The sequence below is a fragment of the Nestor notabilis genome, unplaced genomic scaffold, assembly GCF_000696875.1.
Source record: "Nestor notabilis isolate BGI_N333 unplaced genomic scaffold, ASM69687v1 scaffold4811, whole genome shotgun sequence".
NCBI lineage: Eukaryota > Metazoa > Chordata > Aves > Psittaciformes > Psittacidae > Nestor > Nestor notabilis.
The window spans coordinates 31,443-53,319 of record NW_009914098.1 but is presented as its reverse complement, the minus strand read 5'-3'; the positions used below and the strand labels follow the sequence as shown (position 1 = coordinate 53,319).

The following is a 21,877-nucleotide window of genomic DNA, read 5'->3' as shown; positions in this document are numbered from 1 at the left end:
ACAAAATGTACACTAATTAAAGGAGGAAATGGGAACAACTCTGACCTCAATTCCTGCATACACTGTACAGAACAAAGGACTGTGGTGGAACGCAGCCAATTAAGTCCAGAGGCTTAAGTTATTTTTTAAATATAAATCTTATTTAATAAAACGATTTAAAAAAGGTTATTGTTCTCTAGCTAAGCAGTGGAGAGTCAGGAATTTGGGAGGCCCCAATTACCACTGGTTTTTGTGTACATCACTTAGTAATTTATGCAGAAATAAAGCAGAACAGGGAACTGGCTGTGTTTTTGTTATTCCCCCTATCATTGCCCTCTGAAAGTGTAATATGTAAAAATTCAGTTGGAAGAGCCATCAGTCAAGTTCATATGAATTCTACACTAATTAATTGGAGTTTTGTGTAATTTACTGTACAGCCAGTGTGCTAACATTGCTTTCACACGGCTGTAGCACATTCACATTATGGAGAATCTTGATTTTGTAAATTAATGTATTACCTCAGCATACAGCTATCAGTATTTTTGATGTGCTGTATAAATTTCCTGAGAAGGAACCTATACCATGTTATGACAACATAAGGATGAAGTGCAAATGTGCCACCAATAATTAATGCCACTGCTACAAATCTCATTCATTCCTTCACTTCTTGCATCCTATGCTTTTACAGGATTCAGCTGCTACGGAGATATACAGCTCTTCTAAATATTAAGATTTCTTCAGCAGCTGATGGAAATTAATGCAACTTATCTGAATGCTTTCTATGGGAGAACCTTACCCGACAAAGGACTTTTTCCACATGTTTTCTAATGAATAAATCACTATCACCCAATTAATTTGGCACCTGGCATAAAACCACAGTTCAGTCAAAAGGAATGAAGGGTTGAAACCCAAACCTAATTAAGCCATAAAAAGATGGGAGGGTATCATTTACATTTGCTGAGTTGATATTGCTAAAGCACTCAATTTGGAGTGGCTTGCAATGTTTCTATACCTGAAACCTATTACTGCTTAGTTGACTGCATCATTTGAAAGAAAGTAATCTCAAATGTTTGTGTGCACTCATACAATATACACTCCCACAAGGACCTTAACAGTTATAAAAACCTATCAAACTATATTTAGATCAAGACAGTATTTTGGAATTAAGTTCATGTTTGATTTCATCACTGAAAAAAATCCTCCTGTATTAATGAACTGGTTTTAGCATTTTTTTTTCCTGCCAAACATAAGGAAGCTATTCAACCACATTATCCTAGGTATTAAACTTGGACCTAACTCATAAAATGAAAATTGTAAATCTTAGCTCTCTTTTTGCCAATCAAGCTGAATGGATTTCAAGAGAAAATCTGGAGTACAAGCATAAGGCATTCTAAAATAGACAGTATGGATATCCCTGACAAATAAATAGGAAGTAGTCGATTCTTCTTGAACTGCATCTTCAAAAAGAAAGGCTGCCAACATTTTTGGATGAAGTAACAGTCACAAAGTGCATTAGGAGATAAAGACAGGAAAACCAGTGCATGAGTGTGCAGATTAGGTGTTTTGAAGACAATTTCAAGGAGTAATGCTATAATAAAAACACAACAATCAATTCTCTACCTAATTAATAGATAAAGCAGAAGCACTAACGAAATATAATTTTTATGGAAAGCCTTGCACAGTTAAAATTCACCCTGGAAAGGAGAGCTGCGTGGTAAAACAAGTGTGGGGCATAATTTAACACACAAGTCCAAGATAAACTCTTGCCTACGAATGAACGTATTAAAACAGGAGTATGGAGAGTTCATATGGTATTTGCACAACATCTCCATAGGGGAAACCCAACTCTGTAGTTCAGGAATAAAAACTGACACAACTGGTTTTGAGCCAGAGAACTTGAATCAAGGAGAAAAAATTTTACTAGCAGAACAGACTACACATCTTCTAAATAACAATTGCGCATTAACTACTGTTCACTGAAAACAGGTCAGGAATTTCTAATTTTCTCTGGATTCTTTGTCAGCTAAGCAGCATTATGCCTTAGAAACAGCAACAAATATCTCTAAATCTGATTAAGTGGTATCACTTTGTTTGAGAACAATGGAGCAATAGCACAGAAAATAGAAAAATCAAAATACTGCTCTATTTTAAATAATGCATATGCAAGATATTATATCTCTGAGTAACCCAATCTTTGATTTTTAAATCATTTTTTACTCTATATTTGTTCAGCGCTATCTTGGATTGAAGGGTGGAGTATCACTAGAAGTACCATTACTGCTATGTGCTCCTGCTTCAGGCCCCTATTTTGAGAAACAATTTTGTACTTTCTCATCCTGGACATGCTGTAAACAAGCATATTTAAAAATTATGGAGATATGCACAGTCTTTAGCCATGCCTGCCCGTCTCCCAGGAATGTGCTATAAACAATCACACCTACAGAAGCTAGCAGAGGTTGGCTTTACACCATCAAAACATCCACTTAAACAGAGCGAGTCTCCTGTGACCAGCTAAGCAGATTTTAGGACTGCTTCAGACTTATGGTGCAGTGTAACTCAGCTGCAATGCAGAAAAAAAGACTGCTCTGCAATCCAGTGTGTAAACAAAGTGTAAATGAGGAGGTTTTACATTAGGCAACAGAAAAAACATAGGCATACTGATGACTATAAATCTTTAATAAATGCTATCATGCTATGTTTGTGATGCATCAAGTATTATTTGAAAGCAGACTTCCTAAAAGGTATTAAAGGACCATAAATCATTTTGGCAAGTCACAGATTCTAGCTAATGCTGTCTCAAGAAAAAGTTGTTAACTATCCCTGTAGGTGGAAACTTGATGTTAATTGATACAATGCAAACATCCTACCTGTGAGAAAGCTGGCAAGGCTATTACATTAATTCCCATATTGGTATTTGGTTCTTGGAGCTCTGGAATTTGTAAAAGCACTGTTCCAACTGGTTGTGACAGAAGTGCTGTGTTACATCCATTTATTGGCTCTTTTCTGCTCTCTCCGTAACTCTCTCCTTGCTGAATAGTGTATATTTGCTCTACTTGTTCTCGGAGATCAGGTGGCAGGGCTTCTAGCACAGACTTATCTAGCTACAAATATATACAAGCTTTTAGATTTTTCTGAGGAATACATAACAGAGTTAATTTTAGTCAAAAATTAATTCTACAGTTCTTGAATTTTAGAAAAATAAAAATAAAAATTTAATCTGTGTATGCAAACATACTTAGTAACCTGACAGCTACACTCTGCAACAGCAAGATGTAAAAATAAGGTTTAAGACTAAGAAGTAGTTCAGTAAATATGAATGCTCAGTTGTATCTTTCCACAGTGCTCAGTGGAAAGTGCATCACAAATAGGTAAGGTTTCCTCAACAACTACCTTGTGACAAGGAAACCCAAATTCTGAGTTCAAATTACTCAAGCAACATGTTGTTATGAATACTAAATTGGTGTCTGATATAAAGCAGTAAGCAATTAATTATTTTTTTATAGAGTTCTAGGATACATGTTACTAATTTACTTTAATGGTATTCTGTATGTTTGCATACTGTCAGACTCTTGTCATAGATTCTGATAACGAAATAAGCTTTAGATTCAAATTTTTGCCTGCTGTAATTGCTACTTACCATCAATTATCGACTTGAAACAACTGAAACGACCCCTCAGTGTCTAAAAGTTGCTGTAAACAACGACAGCTGCACAAGTGACAGCATGAATATAACTGACAGGTAAATCTACAGCATCAGTTTTCTCACATGTAGAACTTAAGTAAAACTATGTGGATAAATGCCAGTGTTTGCATGTAAGTTCTGCTAAGTAAGACTCCATAGTAGGGTTAGAAAACTTTATCTTTGACCTTCAAGAAGAAAATTTGGAGTTTATGACCAGATTCTGGATTTACAGAGAACAACTACGAATACCTGTGAAAAGCTACTTGGCTTTTATAGTAACTGAGGGGTTTTAATGAAAGCTGCCAGTATTATTAATCTCTTTAGCTATTCTTCTACATTCTGCTTGTGTTCTCTCATTTAAAATTTGCTACATAACTACTTCTATGACCACTTTCTGGAAATCCTGGGTGTAAAGTATCTTCCTGTTGCTTTTCTAGCACACACCACACAAACAGCAGTATGAGACTTAACTTTTACCATTCCTTCCCTGCACTGAATTGTGTATTATATTTCATATTATAATATGGTCAAAAAGCAGAAAGAAAGATGAACATATTGTGCCATAAGCCACCAAAGCTTTAAGAATTCTACTGAACAACTAGCACATTTTTCATTTGTTCATACATATTCCTCCTATAGCAGAGTCTGAGTGTATGGAGGAGCTTCACGTTATCCACTGAAGTTGCTTTTAGATCCTCAGCTAGCCTAGGGACTGCACAGTAGAAAAAAGTTTTCTGGCAAAAGCATAATTTGCTTCTAAAAATGTGTAAATATTTGGAAAGCTTTTAACAGAACATAAACAAACACTTTTACAGATTTAAATTAGAGATTTTTACAGAAAAGCATGTAAATCTGCTTGTACCTAAAATACCTACAAAATGCAGGGCAGCTTGCTCATAGCAGACACATCTAGCAGATATCTGATTGAATAATGTGGGGTAGAAATAAGTAGGTTCTTCTTTGGTTACAATACACAAAAAAACCCCTAACCAAGCCCCACAGAAATATTTAACTTAAATAAAGATTGTCCTCGTATCATCTAAAAGGTGGTATCCTGGTACAAATGTTAAGTGTGCATCTTAGCTTCAATCTTATTTGAAGAACATTAGAAAAAACATAGGAAGATGAATAATTAAATCTATCATACAAGTTTGACATTCTTTCAGGCAGAAACTTAGAGCACAGCCATTGTAGAAGTATATAAGGTAGTGTAAGACTAGTTGCTGTTCAGTTCCTTCTCACTGACTAATGGTTGGAGACAGATTTATAGTGTAATTTACAGACTGGTATAGAATCCATGACTAAAAATTTACGTAGAGAAGACTTACTGATTATCATTTACTGGCATCCGTGGCAAAGAATATTGCTGCCATAAAGACAGAAAACATTAAAAAATTAAGTCTTCATGAAAATGACACAAAGTACTTGTCAAAATTCTTCTTGAGCCACTCATCAGTGATTAAGCTAATCAGAAATAATTTTAAAGAGCTAACATAAGAAAAAGGAATTTACAAATCTGCATCCTATCATAATCATAGAAACACTGAACATTATCTATAGCATGCGTCTAACTTGTGTGACAAAAGTTTTCCCAAAGTTTATTCCATGTTTTTTGTAATTAGGCTTTGGAACTTGGTTGTGCAAGGTGGAACGTAATGGTTTTTAGTGTTTCAGCCCTGGCATCTTTTCCATTCCCGTTCCACTGCAATCCCCTGGCAAGTGATCAAAAGGCAAAAAGATACTGGAAAATTAATTTTTTCTTTTGGATAAATACAATCTTTTGTGAGTTAGCCTATAAACGACTGCTTTTAAAAAATCATTTTATGCAAGATAGTTTTGCATCAGTAACATTTTCTTACTGTGCACTGTACTCTACTAGAGCTCTTTTTATTTAAAAAAAATGCAGTGTAACCTTTTTTTGTTCTACCCAAGACAGATAAACAATCCCAAGTTATTACAATGTATTGCAGATGCTTTATATTCTCATATTTTACCTGGGAAGCAGATGGAACCTCAATACTCAAATTAAGCCTGGATTTTACGCTGATAGGAGAATGTACACCATTCCATTTGACAGCAGGCTCAGCGTTGTTAACATTAGAATTGAGACCAGATGGAAGATGAGTACCACGAGATGGAAGAAAAGTGCAAGTTCTTGAATCAGAAGATATTTCAAGGTCCATAGCAGCCACAAATACTATACATATGAGAACAAAATACAGAAAGATCATATAATAGTTAAAGATACTCTGAAGGTTCAAGATACAATGAAGTTAATTTCCAGTTTTATTTGCTAAACAGTTTATGCAATATTTAGCATAATTATAACACTTTCCACTTGAAAGTGCCCTTTATTACTATTAACTTTTAAAAAGATTGGAATAATCCTATACAAAGTTATATTTGTAGCATTTTCATGTGTAGCAGCTAAACCTACTCTCTAACGGTTTATGTTAAATAAATAAATAAGAATTTGGTAAGTAACAGTGGTGTATTACTGAATAAGTATTCCAAAACATAATCTCTGTTGGTGCCCTTCAGAACTGGTCATTATCACACATGCAAAGTACAACGCTTACTGACCTTCCTTATGTTCTTCTTCTGAGCACTTTTTTGCTTTCTGAACATGAAAAAGATCTATAACTGAATGTGATCCACCAGGTAAATGTCCAGATTGTACCGCTGAGTGAGCTGAAGTGGTTTTACTGATGGGAACTAACTGCTGTACTTGAATTCCAACCTAAATCCAAAACACAAATACGCTCACTTTATAAAGTTTAAAAAATAAAATAAAATCTGTAATTCTTTCCTAATAAAATTGGCTTCTCTGAAATCAGCTGCCTGTTGTGGGTGGGGGAGAGAAATAAAAATATGTTGAAATACACATAAATAGCCACTAAATCCATCCCAAACAAATCCCAGGATTATCCACCACAATCCAACAACTAAGAAATTACAAAGGTAATACCATCTTAACTTCTCTGATACAGAAGATTGCTGTCAACAGGATCATGAAGCAATGTGTTTATTATGAAAGTTCTTAGACACCAACAAATATAGAAGTACTGACCAGGAAGTGATTAGTATTAAATCTGGCTACCAGTACCAGAAAGGAATGGTTTTACTGAGGAGAATCTGTACTAAGTCCATCACTTCAGTCTAAAAATGAGAAAGATAATGTTGTTTCACTTCTAGCCATGGTTCTTGCAAAATCCCAATGGATGAAACTACATTGGTGAAAGCAGTCTTTATCAGATGAGGTGTCCTCATTTTGAAAGACATCCTCACTTTTCATTAACTTTTAAATACCATATCAACAGGGGTCCAAAAAATGTGTCCAAGAATGCACTGGTATACTGTGCAAGTTTACTGCTAACCCTCCATTATTATTAAAGACAACCCCAACACTTTTTAAAAACTGTATATAGAGCTCAGAAAGCATGAAGGACTTAGGTATCTATTTCCACCACGCTGTCTTCTACAATTACACAGCAAGGATTTTGTTTTGTTATCAGTTTCTTAGTTGCTATTAATGAGATATAAAATAATTGTAAGACAGCAAAGGAGACAGACAAGAAACTGGAAAAAGACAGGGAGAGGATAACAAATACCTCCTGAACTCCAAGAAGAAACCCAAGCCACAGAGCTGACTTTGCAAGGCAACGTTGTGAATCAAAACCCTACTTGTACATTTAGATGACCAATAAATAAATGCAGGTTTTGAAAGCCTCTGTGCTCCTTTTTAACAAATGGCTGTTGCCAGAGTAGTCTTATCATGGGTTCGTATTGCTATGACAAAACCACCGAGATGAGCAAGAGTGTTCTAAAATAAAACATAATTCAGGAGAGCCAGCAATTCACCTTCAAAAAAAGGCCAAACCAAGGGGTTGGTAACTTTTCTGGCTCTAAGACTTGCAGTCTAGAGCAAAAACTCCTCTGATCTGTATCTTTGACATTACAAGCAGTTTTGTATTAGTTACTTAACTAATAACTGTGCAAAAGTTTACAGCAAATTGTAAGACAAATTAAAGTTTACACATGCTAATAATAGAACTGTAGAAGTTACAGTCCAAGTTTGTTAGCTCAGGCTGATTTAAGTTGCAGATTAACCCATACCACAATAAAATTTTTGGGGTTTATATTTATGGCTTTGTAACCGTGTTTTTTAATAGTAACCATACAAAACATAGTATGATTGCTTAGCCTGATTTCCATAAGCTTTGTATTATCTACACTTTTGCTTAAGTTTGGTTATTGTCTACAATGGGGAACTGAAAATTTATGAAAAGACAACGAAGAAGGCTGATAAAGAGAATAAATTTCAGTTTTCCCATTAACTCACCCCTCGCATATCTGATATGTTCAGTTTCATTGTGTGAAACATGTTTAGAGTTTCTTTCCCAATTACTTTTGCGCTGTCTGTTGCATGGTCTAGAGTCACAGTCCTGCAAAGAATAAAAAAGTATAGTTAAAAAGGAAACTATTTAACGAATCCTAAAGACAACAACAATTCTGTATTTATTCAAGAGAAGACTTCAAAGAACGACAGATCATAATTTCCTGGCATACTGAACTGAAACTGAACGCTTTTTTTCTTTTGTTCTGTGGTTTCTTTTTAAAGGTAATTGGAACTAAACATGTTCTACAGAAAAAAAGCAGATTACTTAAGAATTGAACATTCTTAGTGTGTGGTCCATGCATTACATTGTCAAATACAGTATGTATTTATATACCTGCTACCTGTTGAAGCCAGACAAAAATGTTTCACTTCATAGTACTCACAGAAACGTACTCATGCACTATTCTTCATTCAAACTTGGTTCATAAGGAGTTTGCTCAGCATTATTTCAGTTGTGAATTGTCAAAGGTCTAACAGAAAAGTTTCAAAAGGAACTCTGAGGGACATGCAGATATAGGCATATGCACATGGATTACAAATAACACAGAACTTGGATTAATGGCAAGTAACTTTAAACAGCATTCCAAATACACATCTTACACTGTGGAAAATTTTCTGCAACAACTCTCAGAAAACAACCTAGTTGTGAGTTTTACAAATTGCCACCTGAGAGCTTAAGATGGCAGCAGTAGTGCTTGGTAGTTCTGGATTCTCTAACGGCCTAATATTTAAGACAGATAAGGACAGAATTTCTCATGTCTAATCAAATATGAGTGACGTAAAGTTGTCTCACTGAGGTAACTGATGCAGTGTTAATTCTGATGGAGTGGGCTCTATGGACAAAAGGAAGTTCCATCTTGGTATTTTGACAGGGTGCCATACTGACAACTTACTAACACTTTAATGGTGCCTCCTTAAATTTTACTCTACTTTTTGATCTGTCAGATACCACCATGAATAGCCAAACAATCTCCAGAAAGGTCTGGTTCTGCCAGTATGGAAAGGAAAAACCTTCCTGCTGTGAACGATATGAAGACCTCCCTGAGCCTTACACATTAACATTTGTAAGAAAAAGGAGATCAGTATCACCATTAAAATGCAACTGTGCAAAATACTAGAGAGAAATGCAGCATGGGTCTAAAGGTATACACCATTTCAGAAGAGTATTTTACAAAGGTCTATGCTGTACTATCAGGACTTGATATCAATGATGCAGTAAAAATACCATTAATATGTCAAAAATTGAATTTAAGTGTGTCTGTGAGTCTGAATATTTTGTAGGGCTGTTGTTATCATTCTAGGGAATCTTGACCTGTAGGATGACAAACCAGAGCTACTCATTTGTCTGTGATGTGAGGGGGCGAGAAATGAGTTGTGACTATAACTACAGAGAAAAACTGAAGAGAAACTAGTCACTTTTAGCTCCAGCAAACAATCCCAAACCATTGGAACTAGGCTGCACATATGGAAAGCACACCTAAGGGAACACCACCCTAAGGTTCTAATCCATTTGCCTCATTGCAACTTCCAGAGTTTACCCCACTGCTGCTAAAAAGCCTTTCAGTGGTCTGAACAGAAATACTCTAACACAGACAGGAGTACAGCACATACATCATTAAATAGCATAAATTGGATTGACCAGTATTGCCAAGTTCATTAGCAAAGCCAGAAGCAGAAACAGACATTGCCAAATGAAATCCTGGTATCAGAACTGCTTCAGCTATGTGTAAACAACCAAGCACCCTTGGGTGCCCCCTCATCTTACCTCAATACTCAATAAAGACTTTATGAATTAGGGAAATTTCAGGGCACATGAACATTAGTATACCTGACCACAGAAATGAAATTCAAAGCATTAACAAATTCATGAGAAAGCAGTCTGGTAATAGTTCAATAAAGCAGGAATAAAGCTCTATCTCAACATACACTCGATCCTAAAAATACGTTCCTAGACTGTTACATCTTCAGCTCAAAGAACTGAGGATAGCCAGAGACAAAAGTATAGGTTGATGGATTTTCTTCTTGATATACAAGTCTCAAAAGGTGAGGAGATTCTGATAGTGAAAGGTGAATTCTGTATGTCACAAGCTTACAAGTATGAGGCAGACTGTATGTATGCAAGTCCTACTGTTGATCTGCAACCCACTGAAAGAACACCCCTACCTCTTCCATCATAAGCAGCCCTGAGGAAATGACCCTTCAGCTCAGGAGGGACTCATCTGTTACAACAGCCTGAGGTGGATGGAAAAGTAGAAAAAACCTTCTGAAGATGCCAAATGCACCCTCACACAACAGTCAGTATCATCCCTTTACTTAAGGAACAACTGCTTTGATACAGAAGTGTCTGCCTGAAGAATAAGCATCCATTTAGAAGGTTCTGAGACAATCCTGTATATTGAAACAGCACATAACTACACAATGCTCTATGCCTAGATATCATTTTTGTCCTTTAGCCAATATCATCTGGCTGAACAACAGGAAACAAGAATCAGAAATAAAGGGTAAGAGTAATAGCACTGCTTGTGGAAGCTGAAGGTCCTACTCCTTTGAGAGTGACCTATCAACTGATTACTCAGGCAGAATAGCTGGGTTATCCCATTTCACCAGGGATGGGCATCCAGCACAGGCAGCATCTCAATGAGATCAAGAATGCTGCAGCGCAACCAAATAGAAAGGGACTTTACTATGTCGATAATGATCCACAAGAAAATAAAGGCACTTCTGATGAGGAACTTATGACCGTATGAAAAAACTTAATTGCAAAGGTCAAGAGACATGAAACGAGTGGCCTTCCTGAACAGCTGAAAAATGGAGCGCAGTCTCTGACCTTGAGATTTTGAGATTCAGCTTTCTTAGCTCCACTTTAGATGAGGACCTTAGTGACATGGTTTAGTGGTGGACTTGGTAGTCCTGGGGCAATGGTTGGACTTGATGATCTTAAAGGTCTTTTCCCACCTAGCTGATTCTATGATTCCTTGGATCTTCACAGTTTTTCTAGGACCAGAAAAATTCTCTGCTGACTTCCTGCTGCAACAACACGAAAGACAGATTCGACACAAAGAAACTTGTCTGTACTAAGATGGGCAACTGCAGTCCAAGGCGTCTGATGCCAGCTCCAATCTTCAGAATCCAAAGTGGTCTCTCAGTCTTTCGCAAACACTGCCCTAGTCCCCATGCGTTCTTGACTTGAAGGAGAACAGTACTGATGAGACATCCTTCTTGCCAAGTACAATGGCAATTTTCCTTCAGAACTGACTCAAACTGTCAGAATCGGCATGTGACCAACAACCTATCAAGGAACAGCAGAAAGCCCCTAAAGAAAAGAGAAATACCCAACACTACACAGCTCAGGCAGAGGAAGAGATTACAGCAGCAGAACACTTCAACTCAGCTGGTCACTGAGAAATAAAAATGCTCCTGCATGCTTGTCAAAGTGCGGAATGTAAATATGTCTTCTGCAAGTACTGAAAAAGGAAAAAAAAACCCCAATATTGAGCAAGCTGGAGAAATGTACACCAACAATAAACATGTACATATGTACTACTGCTTGTAGATCAAGTCTTTATTAAAGATTAGTATTAAAGCTTAAAAGATCAAAAGTCTTTATTAGTATTTCATGAGACTATTATCAAATTAAAAGCAACCTTAAACTATATTATTAAAGTCAAAAAGGAAGAAGATCTCCCTGCCAAGAGCAATGAGTAGTCACAATAATTAATTGAGAATATTTCACTAAATCACTTTAATTTTTAAACAGCATCCACAGACACGCAAGGCTACATTCTGTCAAAAAGGCAATTTCAAACCACAAAGAATGCACTTGTGGAGTCACATTCCTTCTTTCCTGTTTCTGCTTCCTCTGAAAACCACAAATTGTTTCTTCTATGCCCACAAACTTTTCAACTTCAGATATATTTTCTTTTTCCCCCATTTAACTGAAAGGCAAAAGATGACTTAAAATTGTTCTCTCTTTATGATTCAGACACCTTAGTCTCCTCCTTTTTTCACCTCCTAATTTGCCATGTTGACCACTGAGGGATTTACATTCCATGCTAATGACCAAAAGACCACATATATACCACCCTAACACAGAGGACTTCTGATAATATTCTACTTCTGATTTTGGTGCAGGTTTGATATGCAAAGAGGTACCAAGCACAAAAATTTCTGTCCTGTCTTCCTGTAAGTTTTGGTGCTCAACATCCTGCGTAAGTGTGCTCATGCTTACTACTAACCAGTCTTTCTTCCATACATAGTTACCTGGCAATATTATCACAGATTCCATGACCTCCATATTTTGCAGGCTCCACTGGTGCCCCAGCCTTTCTGACCATAATCTTAAGGGTCAATCGTTTACCCTTCATACCAGCAGCTTCAAGCCTACGTTGTATTTCTTCTGAGAGGCTCAGAAGGAACGCTTCTGCTTCCTTAGGCTGAAGGGGAAAAACAACAACATATTTAGATAATTACTAATTTTAAAATATTGAAGGTAAATCATTAAGGCTTAATGCAATCCAGATTGTGTAAACTGAAAAGAGCAAGCTGACTCACAGGCAATTGGCTTATTTAACATCAAGTATTTTATTAACATTGTAGGTCGCTGAAGTTAGGTGAGATGGTAGATTCCTATCCCAATGTTGAAGTAAGCAGGAAATACTAAGTCATTTTGGAAATAAGCCTTAAAACCCCAAATGTATTTAGAAACCCCAACAGAGAATTGAAAGTCTAACTTTAAGCATACACCTAGAAGATGAAGGGCATAGGGCTTACAAGGAAAATACTTTCGCCATGAGCAAAGTCCAGCAGTGGAAGATGTTATTTAGAGAAGTTGTGCAGTCTTCATTCTTGGAGGTTTTCAACACCAGACTGGATAAAGCCCTGAGCAACTGGCCTGACCCCATAGCTTCCCCTGCTTAAAGCAAAAGGCTGGACTACACAACACCATGAGATCTCTCCCATCCTGCTTTTTTCTGTAATTTCTATAAATGCTTACGTTCTCAACAAAGAGCTGAGTTGTTTTTTTAATACACTTTTCTCAAAAACACGCCTCTCCCCCCACCCCCCAATATTTGTGTCCAATAAAGATGTTGTACTGGTGCTGGTTTCAGGCACTGGCATCTTTGAATAATCAGCATTTAAATGAAAGAGAATGCTAGGTGCTGACAAACCTACTGCAGTTCTCTCTTTCTGTACCAGACTTGCATAACGAATGCAGAATAGCCAGCTAATTTTGTGCAAGCTTCTTTTCAGTCCAATACTTTTGTAGTCTCTCCTCCCATTTTATCGTTTGGTCTCCTATTTCTTCATTTTCCTCATTCCTATTTGGTGGCTAAGATGGTGCTCTAACAGATCAAAGTGTAAGTGAAAATAATCAGAATATGAGAAGATTCTTCTATAGCTGAAAGAAGTCACTGCAGAAAATAAAGTAAGTTTGAATTTACCTGTGTAAACCTTATTCCATAGTTGATTTCTGCTGAAACAGATTTTCTTTCTTTTTCTGTACGAACAGGTCGATCATCCAAACCACGACAAAATCTGTAGAGCATTTGTCCTGTTTTTGGACCAAACTCTTTTTGCAGTTTTGACATTGAAGCACACTGCAGATCTCCACAGGTTTTAATTCCCAAAGAAGCCAGCTTAGATTCCATCGCCCTGCCAACTCCTAACAACAAAGCAATTACTTCTGTTAACTCTATACAACTCGGAGCCAGTCAGGTTTTGAACAAATAAAATCTGTCTTTTTAAACCTACACTAGGTTATGTCAAATTAATAAATATACACCATAAAAAGAAATAGATTTCACTCAATAAAACATGGTCCAAATAGAAACTTTTGGTGTCTTCACCTGTATTTTAAATATATCTAGTTTAAGCTGTCATATTGCAGTGTGTTTGTTTATTTCTGGGTAAAATGTTGAATGACTCCTGCTTGCAAATCTTCTTGACAAAGTACTGCTTGTTACAGAGCATATAGCCCTGGACACCCCAATATTCAGTCCAAGAAGAGTATCCAATATGTAACACATTTTGCTACCATCTACAAGTGATTTAATCTAAAAGAAAACCAACAAATATTTTGAATACTGTCCCACTGCTTCTGAGGTAGAAAAATAATATTTCAAGTAGAAGTGATAGCATACCTGTATCACTTGTGCTTTGAATTACCAAGCAGAGGAAACTGTATGTATCCATGGCAACGGCACATACGTAAGTGTGATAAACTTAAGTGTCTGTCTGGGTTTTGGAGAGGTGGCCTGTTACTTCAAAAAAATATTAGTCCTAAGAGTTTACATTACCAAAGTCTGTGAAAGTCAGAAATCACAGGTAATCAGCTTCTATCTTTCAGTATGTCTTTCTCAGTCTTGGTGGCATTACTGACACAAACACTAAAAAGTTTTTTACTGGGAACATGCAAGTGAACTCTCAAAACTTCAAAATACTCAAGTCAAAGCACAGTACTACGTAAGTAATTTTCTGAGGGGAAAAACACCTTCTGTAAGTTACGCCAAAGAGAAATGGTGCTGTGCTGTAAATTGTGATTGGCCATGGAAGGGGATACCTAAAGAGAATTTCTGATAAACCTGCACTTGTCTATGTATGCTATTCCTGACACTTTTCCATTTCAGTGTCTATTGTCTTTTTTTAATTTCCTGCCTCCTTTTTTTTTCCCTTAAAAAATAAAAATAGTATTTTGAATATTTAAAACTAAGTATTTGTGTACACATGCAGGCTGAGCTCAGTTGATCACTAACATACAAAGCATAAATGAGAGCTTACTCAGCATTTTTTGTACTATGTCTGTGTCACATTACTAAAGTACTGAATAACAATTCAATACAGAGTCAGAGCCACAAAACACTTTAGCTTACAGCTCTTTTATGCGTTTTCCCGGAACAATAAAAAAATATAATGAAGCCTGCTTTCATACAGATGTATTCCACATATCCTTATTGTCTGTCACTCTCCCAGCACAGTAACTCCAGTTTCCTGCCATTTCTCTGTGAACCCTCCTATGCCTCAGAGAACCTTCCTAAAACATGGGGGCCAGAAATGCTTCTTTCCTCCAGCTTTCTCTTTGGTCTTCTCTGTGCCCACAGGCATCCCACCCAATCACCCCAGTCTTCCCTTACTGAAATATCCTTCCCTCTCCTATCTGACCAAGGAATACAGGTCAGAAAACATGTAGTCTGGTTATGCATATGACTAGAAACTACTAACAAAATGTACAACAATTGATTTTTGCCTGCCCATCCCTCAAAGGATAGTACTCATTTGGATTGCTTTCCTATGTCAAGCTGTCATTTTTCACAACACTTGTGGAAACATTATGTCATTAGAACTTCTCTCAGTAAGATTTGACTGAAACTGCAAACAGTTAATAAAATCATTGGTACTGTCATACTTGCAAAGTTATAAATCATGATCATTGTCACAATCATTTCTTCAGACACCTAGGCAAAAAAGTTGGAATTTGACAAACCTGTTGTTGCTCTTTAAAAGAATCAACACATGCTTTCACAGTTTGCAGTATACCATCGACTAAAAGATCCTTACACGAAACAATAATTACCTGTGTAACAAATGCCTAATGTGTATTTTAAGTCTACCAGAACCAAAACCTGTCTATAGCTGCATGCAGACCATAACACTGGTAATACTAACATGGCTGCCTTACTTTCCACCTTCCTCTCTATTTATCAGCCATTCTAACACAGCTCGTGTTGTAAGCAGAAACTCTTCCCTAGTTCAGTAACATTCTTCCCCTGCCAAATTTTATTTCTTAATTTTCCTTCTGTTCTTATTCTCTTCAAAATCTCACAGTTTCTTAGACACAGCAGAGATTAAGCAAATTCCTCTCTGTCCTTTTTTCCTCTTCATACACTCTCTGTTTTATTATGGCATCTGTGTTATTTTTTCCAACTCCTTACTTCATATACTCCTTTTTAGAAAGAACACTTTCTTGGGCTAGTTCTCAGTTCTAAGCAAACTCTGCCTCTCTCAGTAATAAGTACCTGATGCTACTCATTTGATTACATTCATTATGATACAGCAAGCTCGCACTCTCTTGAAATGACTCATCTAAATAATTTTACTAAAGATTATAAGGTTGCATAACATTCTCTTCTGTAGATCATGCTGTGCGAATCCGTAAAATTCTTTACTAAAAAAGATGCTTCTCAAAGATACAAAAAGGTCACATTCTTTCCAGAAAGTTAAGAACTTTTTCAGAAGTCAATATACTTTTTCTAATCATAACCATGGAATAGCATCTAATCTCATTTGATCCAGAACACAGATTTGTAGCTGCAACTATTTTAATTTCAGGAGGCAAAATGTCCCCTAAAAGAAAGGAGTACCTGGAAGACTGGTAACAAGTTGCCCTCTGATAAAATCATCCACTTCTTCAGGTTTTAAGTGATATTGTCCATCTGGTTTTGCTTTACGAGTTGCCATTCTGGCCAGCAGAATATTGGAACCTGCAAAAAAACCAAATTTAAAGTATGTGTGTGGTAACTTCTGTCCTCTCAAGTAGAATGCCACAGCTGAGTAATCAAGGAAAAAATGCAGAAAGTAGAGTCAAATTCCTTATCTTCTGCAAAGAATTTAATGAAATATAATCATGAGCTGCTAGCAGTGTTATTACAGCAACTTAAAACCAACCAAACAAAAAAAACTACCAAAAAATCCCAAAGCAACCAACAAGTAAGTACTGGATGCTTCACTAAGAACACTGAACTTATTTGTCTTGGTTATGTTCTACACATACAGATGTACAGATAAACAGTTAAGTGCAAAAGGCTAAAAAATACTGAAGTGTAATATTTTAATACTGAAGAACAGACCACTGTGGTCAATGTAAATAACAGGCGACAATTCTATCAATGGATATTCATATGGATATCAACAGATATTCATATTATATATGAAATTCTGGAATTTAGCTAATGTTTGGGCCTGAGTATTCACCAAAAAATTCCAGTAACTTTGTTAAATTATTATACGCACTCTTAAAAGTGTTGTGGGAACCAGTCAGCATTTTTTATTTCCCTGTTCATAGGCTTATTCATGCTCAGCCAGTAAGATCTCCGGAATGCTACCTAAACACATTCATTATTGCCACTCAAACACCCCGTCCAAAGATCAAGCAAACTAATAAAAGGTCAGGGGGATTCACAACTCACAGCACTGTGTGTTACTGTTCCTCTTCTCTCACCTATGCTCACATTCTTTCCGTCTATTCTAAAATGTTAGTTAATAAGAGCAGTAACAGAGTTTTACACGCACTGTTTCTCCTGAGGGATTAAATTGATGAAACAACTTATGACAGAGTCCTCATTCAATTTCCTATGTTACTTCGGGAATTTGTGTTTTGTCTATAGAGTACTGAAGATTTCTGATCCTCTTATCTATCAAACATACCAACATAACCTCTCCTACCATGCAATCTCAGTGATTTACCTTCTGCAATGTATTATTGCCAAAACACTGAGGTAAAGTATGAAAAAATTAATACTTCACTTAACAAACGAGAAACCAAGACGCGAGTTTAATCTTTTACCAGGATTGTTTATATCAGTTTAGTTTAGCCTCTAAAATCTATAGGGTAAAAAATTACATTTATTCAACTGGTATAAGCATGTCCTTCTTCAATTTATCTCTAATCAGACAACAGTGTTGAGAGGAGATCTCAACAGTATAACAGTATCTATTCAAATTTACTTTTTATTACACCGATACAACTTTCACGTTGGGCAACATATAAATCATGCAAGATGTATGTTTCTGGCAGACCCTGTTTTTATAAACACTTAAAGAGTTTTAGTAATCTTAGGTAGCTTTGACAGACCTAACAACAGCAGGTACTGCTTGTAAACAGAAATGAAATAAGGTACTTACCCATCCCAACAGAAGCCGTGCATTTAGTTTGGGCTTTGATTTCGGTGCGGATAGCATTTGCAAGTTCATCAGGAGTCAGTCTGGTCTCTGTAAGGATTTCAGTGATATCTACTAGTGCTTCATCACAACTGACTGCTTCGATGTTATGAGTATAGCTATCAACACAAAGTAAAGGAGGTGAAACACCAGCAACAGCTCACCATCTGTTAAAACAAATATGTAGCAAATAAAGTCTTCCTTTTGTGGTGGCATTACCCTGCTTATTTTGTATCATACATCACATATTAAAAATGCTAAACCAACAAATTACAGTAACATTACTAATGTAGGACTGATTTCAACATGCATCATGATTTTAAGGGAACAGCTAGAGAAGGAGCTGAATACTTATTTTCCATGTCACAGTAACAAATATCCAATTTTGTTTAAGTGCATTTTAAACCAGAAAGTAGTTTCTAATAGATGCTACTCCAGTAACCCACTCTTGAGTTACTAAAAAAACCTTCTTGGAAGAATCTCACTACTAAGCAGGGATCTGCTTTTCATAGTGTAATCAGTAAAAAATTTAACAATGACTCCTTTGGAACTCAGATGTCAACTGTTTATAGGATTTGGGTTCAAGACAAAAGAATGCAGAAGTAAAATAGTGCTCAAAATAACAAAAATACTACAAAAGGAAGATCTCAAATAGGAATGGCTTTGTTGAAGCTGAAGAGTAACATGGAGACGAAAATACTACATTGAATAATGGCATTCAGTAGTGGCAAACATGCTTGACAATCTTACCATGAAAGATCATGTAAACAAACAGCATGTGTTACCTTGCTAGTATTTCATATACTGTCCGTGCAACTTCTTTGTATGCATCAAAATCATATGAAACTGCTTGAAGATTTGGACACAACTTTTTTGCTTGGCCAAAAAACATTCCATTCTTTATGCCGACTTGTCTAAAATGAAACAAACAAAAAAAAAAAACCAAACAACCCACCCCAAACCAAATTAATACATTACCAAATTTTCCACAAATTAATATGGGGCATTTCCAAATGAAGTATTTGTCTTTTCCCACAAAAATGAATTATCAATAAAAAGGAATTCAGCAACTCAACAGGTAAGAAAGATAACTGCAAACAGAATATCTGAATTAGATGTGTAATATTCAGGCATGCAGCATGGACAGCCTGCTTTTGGGAACAAAGTCTCCAGAAAGCACCCCTTGCTACCTTCTGTTTCAAATTAAAACCATGCATATAACTCAGTGACTAAAGTAACCAGACCTTATATTCCACTGTGCAAGCTTACAAAATTCTGCTCTCGTATTAAATAAACTCTCACTTTTTGAGATATAAATATAAGCCTGCCTATCCTAGCATGTTTGAGAAATGTTCCAATGAAGGAATAATTTCTGGGATATTATTTCTGTCACGGAAGAAAATTTTATTTCCAACACTGTGCTTTTATTTATAACAAATTGTTTCATACTCTGAACATTCATAAGGTATGTTATCAGGGATGCTCAATATAATCAGTGCAAGAAATGGCTTTAAGCTTAGTAATCGCACTTACTGCCTGATTTTAACTAAAAACTTCAGTAACAGTGTTCTTAATTCCATGAAACAATGCAATTTTGATGCAAGAAAGTGAAGATAACATTATGAAATCAACAATTAACACAGTGAATGGCATAAGATTTTCTTTAACAGGCTTTGTTTCAATATGTAAGTTAGGTTGAGAGCTATTAAACAGTTTAAAAAGCAGCAGTATCCACAGGAAAGATCTTGTGTTAAATTCTAACAACATATGTAATTACAACTTCTAAAAACGTAAAAAATAAAATAAAAAAAATTCTCTAGATAAATTTGAAGAAACTGACTTAACAACTGCTATTTTTGGACATTTTAGGATACTTGATTTTTACCTACCTGGCTTCATAACTACAAGAAGCTATTTCAGCCATGGACAGCACAGTGAGATTGAAGTCAGCTCCATTCACATGAGTGGAATCCGAATGCTCCCAGACTTGTGAGTCCAGCTTGTCAGGTACTCTAATTTCTGCTTAGAAAATAATATTTTTTTATATATTATTTTTCTTAACGAGTTTAACAGAATGAACGTGAATAAAATAAAAATTATGGATTTTATTTTATACAATTTCTATACTGCTACCTGTTGATTAAGAGGTTCTTAATACTATATTGATTCATATCATGGTCCAGGAAAAAATACCAGAACCCCCTTTCCATAGTAATCTCTCTCTGCAAGTAAGTCTGTACATGCTACTGAGAACAATACTAAACTACAGAAACATGCTGTTTCTATTTTCCACAAAATTACTAGACAGCAGCTTGTTGGTGACTACATACACCATACTGTAGAGTACAGTTATCTTTAATCACAATAAAAATGATCAAACACTTGAGGCTACCTGTTACAACCGTATGCTATAAACAAATACGAGACACTAAAAATTAACCAACTGCTTAGCTGAACAAGATGACGCTTAACTACATTCCTTCTTGCAAAAAGCACTACCACCAGAACACAGAAATTAAATTCAGAATACAAGCCCACCTTTTATCATACTTACAACCTCTTATTAAAACTTTAGTCTAATAATCTAGATACCACAAAGTGGTTTTTCAGAAGTGAAATAATTAGAATACTAGTTAGCTCAAATCAAAGAACATTAGCAAGAATCTGGTATTTCGTTTAACACTCTTATGGGGATATTAACTGACCAAACTTCTGCTGTTACTTTCTAATAATTCTTTTATTAGGATATGTGAACTTTTTTCAGATATCACCATAAATTTATCTTGGATCAAAAACTGCAACCCCAGACTTAAATGAGACAGACTTTCCCTAATTCTGTAAAACTTTACTGTATGCTCCGAGATAAAAGAGTCCTCCAGGCCCACTGCACACTAGGTACTAGAACAGAACTCCACAACACTAAACACTGGAATCAAATAAAGCATTTTCTATTCCTTTCTATTTGGGTTTTCACAGTATGCAAACCTTGAAAGATACATGCCTGTAATCTAAATACAGATCTACCTGAAAAAATTGCTAGATGCAAAAACTACCATGCCCTCCCAAACTCCCTGTCAGAATTAAAAAAACCCAAAGTATCATACAGAAAAAAAGCTTCTATTTACTTAAAATTAAATCTAGTATGTATGTTACAGGTCTTTTTCATTATTGTATTCTATCTAATACCATACACCCTTGTAATACAATAAACAGGGAGTTTTCTTCAGCGTGCCACAAAGCCTAATTATATTTCATGGTACTAACAACTTACACACTGACAATTTGACTGAAAGGAAACATGGTGCTATGTGCACATAGGAGTAGTTATCAGACCAGAGAAAGTGTTGTAATGAGTGAGTGGAGACAGCAAGGGTAGAACCTGACTCATGTGAAAAACTGCTTTTATTCAGAATTTTTGCTAAATTTGTGCACCTTTTTATGTCTTAAATGTTTTAATGTATGATGAGCTCTGTAAGTTACCTAAGATGTCTGCAATTGAAAATTAGAGCAAAATTATGCCCCAAATAAAGATAAGAATGACAAGAACAATTTCTTTAGTCCATGCCTTCCCTGTGCCCTGGCCTGAGATGATGCTGTCATCTTGTCTATCTTCACTGGACTCGTCGACTTTTTCCACTTCGCAGCAGAGCAGATCCCCCCATGAGCTGATGGAGTCACTTCATGTGAAATTCAGGGCAATGCAGAACACATTGTCCTCAATGGAAGGCAAGGTAGAGAACCTCTCATCAAAAGCTGGGAAACTAGACAGGCACATGGTGAATGTGGAGCAACGGATGGAGAAATCAGAGGCCAGGACCCAAGTCTGTGAAAAAGAAATCGCTGAGAATAAATCTGTGACTAATATGATGGTTAAAATCTGCTGC

At 36.1% G+C, this 21,877-nt stretch overlaps 1 protein-coding gene across 3 annotated transcripts in view; it reads right to left on the bottom strand.

The window, feature by feature from the left end:
* Positions 1 to 21,877, bottom strand: part of REV1 (REV1, polymerase (DNA directed)) — a 47,026-nt gene that overhangs the window by 9,141 nt on the left and 16,008 nt on the right. For 2 of the 3 annotated variants that reach the window (XM_010023477.1, XM_010023476.1), the window contains exons 8-17: positions 19,883 to 20,012; positions 18,779 to 18,907; positions 17,958 to 18,112; positions 16,418 to 16,537; positions 13,502 to 13,722; positions 12,321 to 12,493; positions 8,004 to 8,106; positions 6,245 to 6,401; positions 5,656 to 5,858; positions 2,847 to 3,080 (exon numbers count right to left, since the gene is read on the bottom strand). In XM_010023477.1, the coding sequence (XP_010021779.1) occupies positions 2,847 to 3,080; positions 5,656 to 5,858; positions 6,245 to 6,401; positions 8,004 to 8,106; positions 12,321 to 12,493; positions 13,502 to 13,722; positions 16,418 to 16,537; positions 17,958 to 18,112; positions 18,779 to 18,907; positions 19,883 to 20,012 (1,625 nt within the window). Of the gene's footprint in view, positions 1 to 2,846; positions 3,081 to 5,655; positions 5,859 to 6,244; positions 6,402 to 8,003; positions 8,107 to 12,320; positions 12,494 to 13,501; positions 13,723 to 16,417; positions 16,538 to 17,957; positions 18,113 to 18,778; positions 18,908 to 19,882; positions 20,016 to 21,877 lie in introns of all 3 variants that reach the window. The other variant, XM_010023475.1, reaches the window with a different exon arrangement.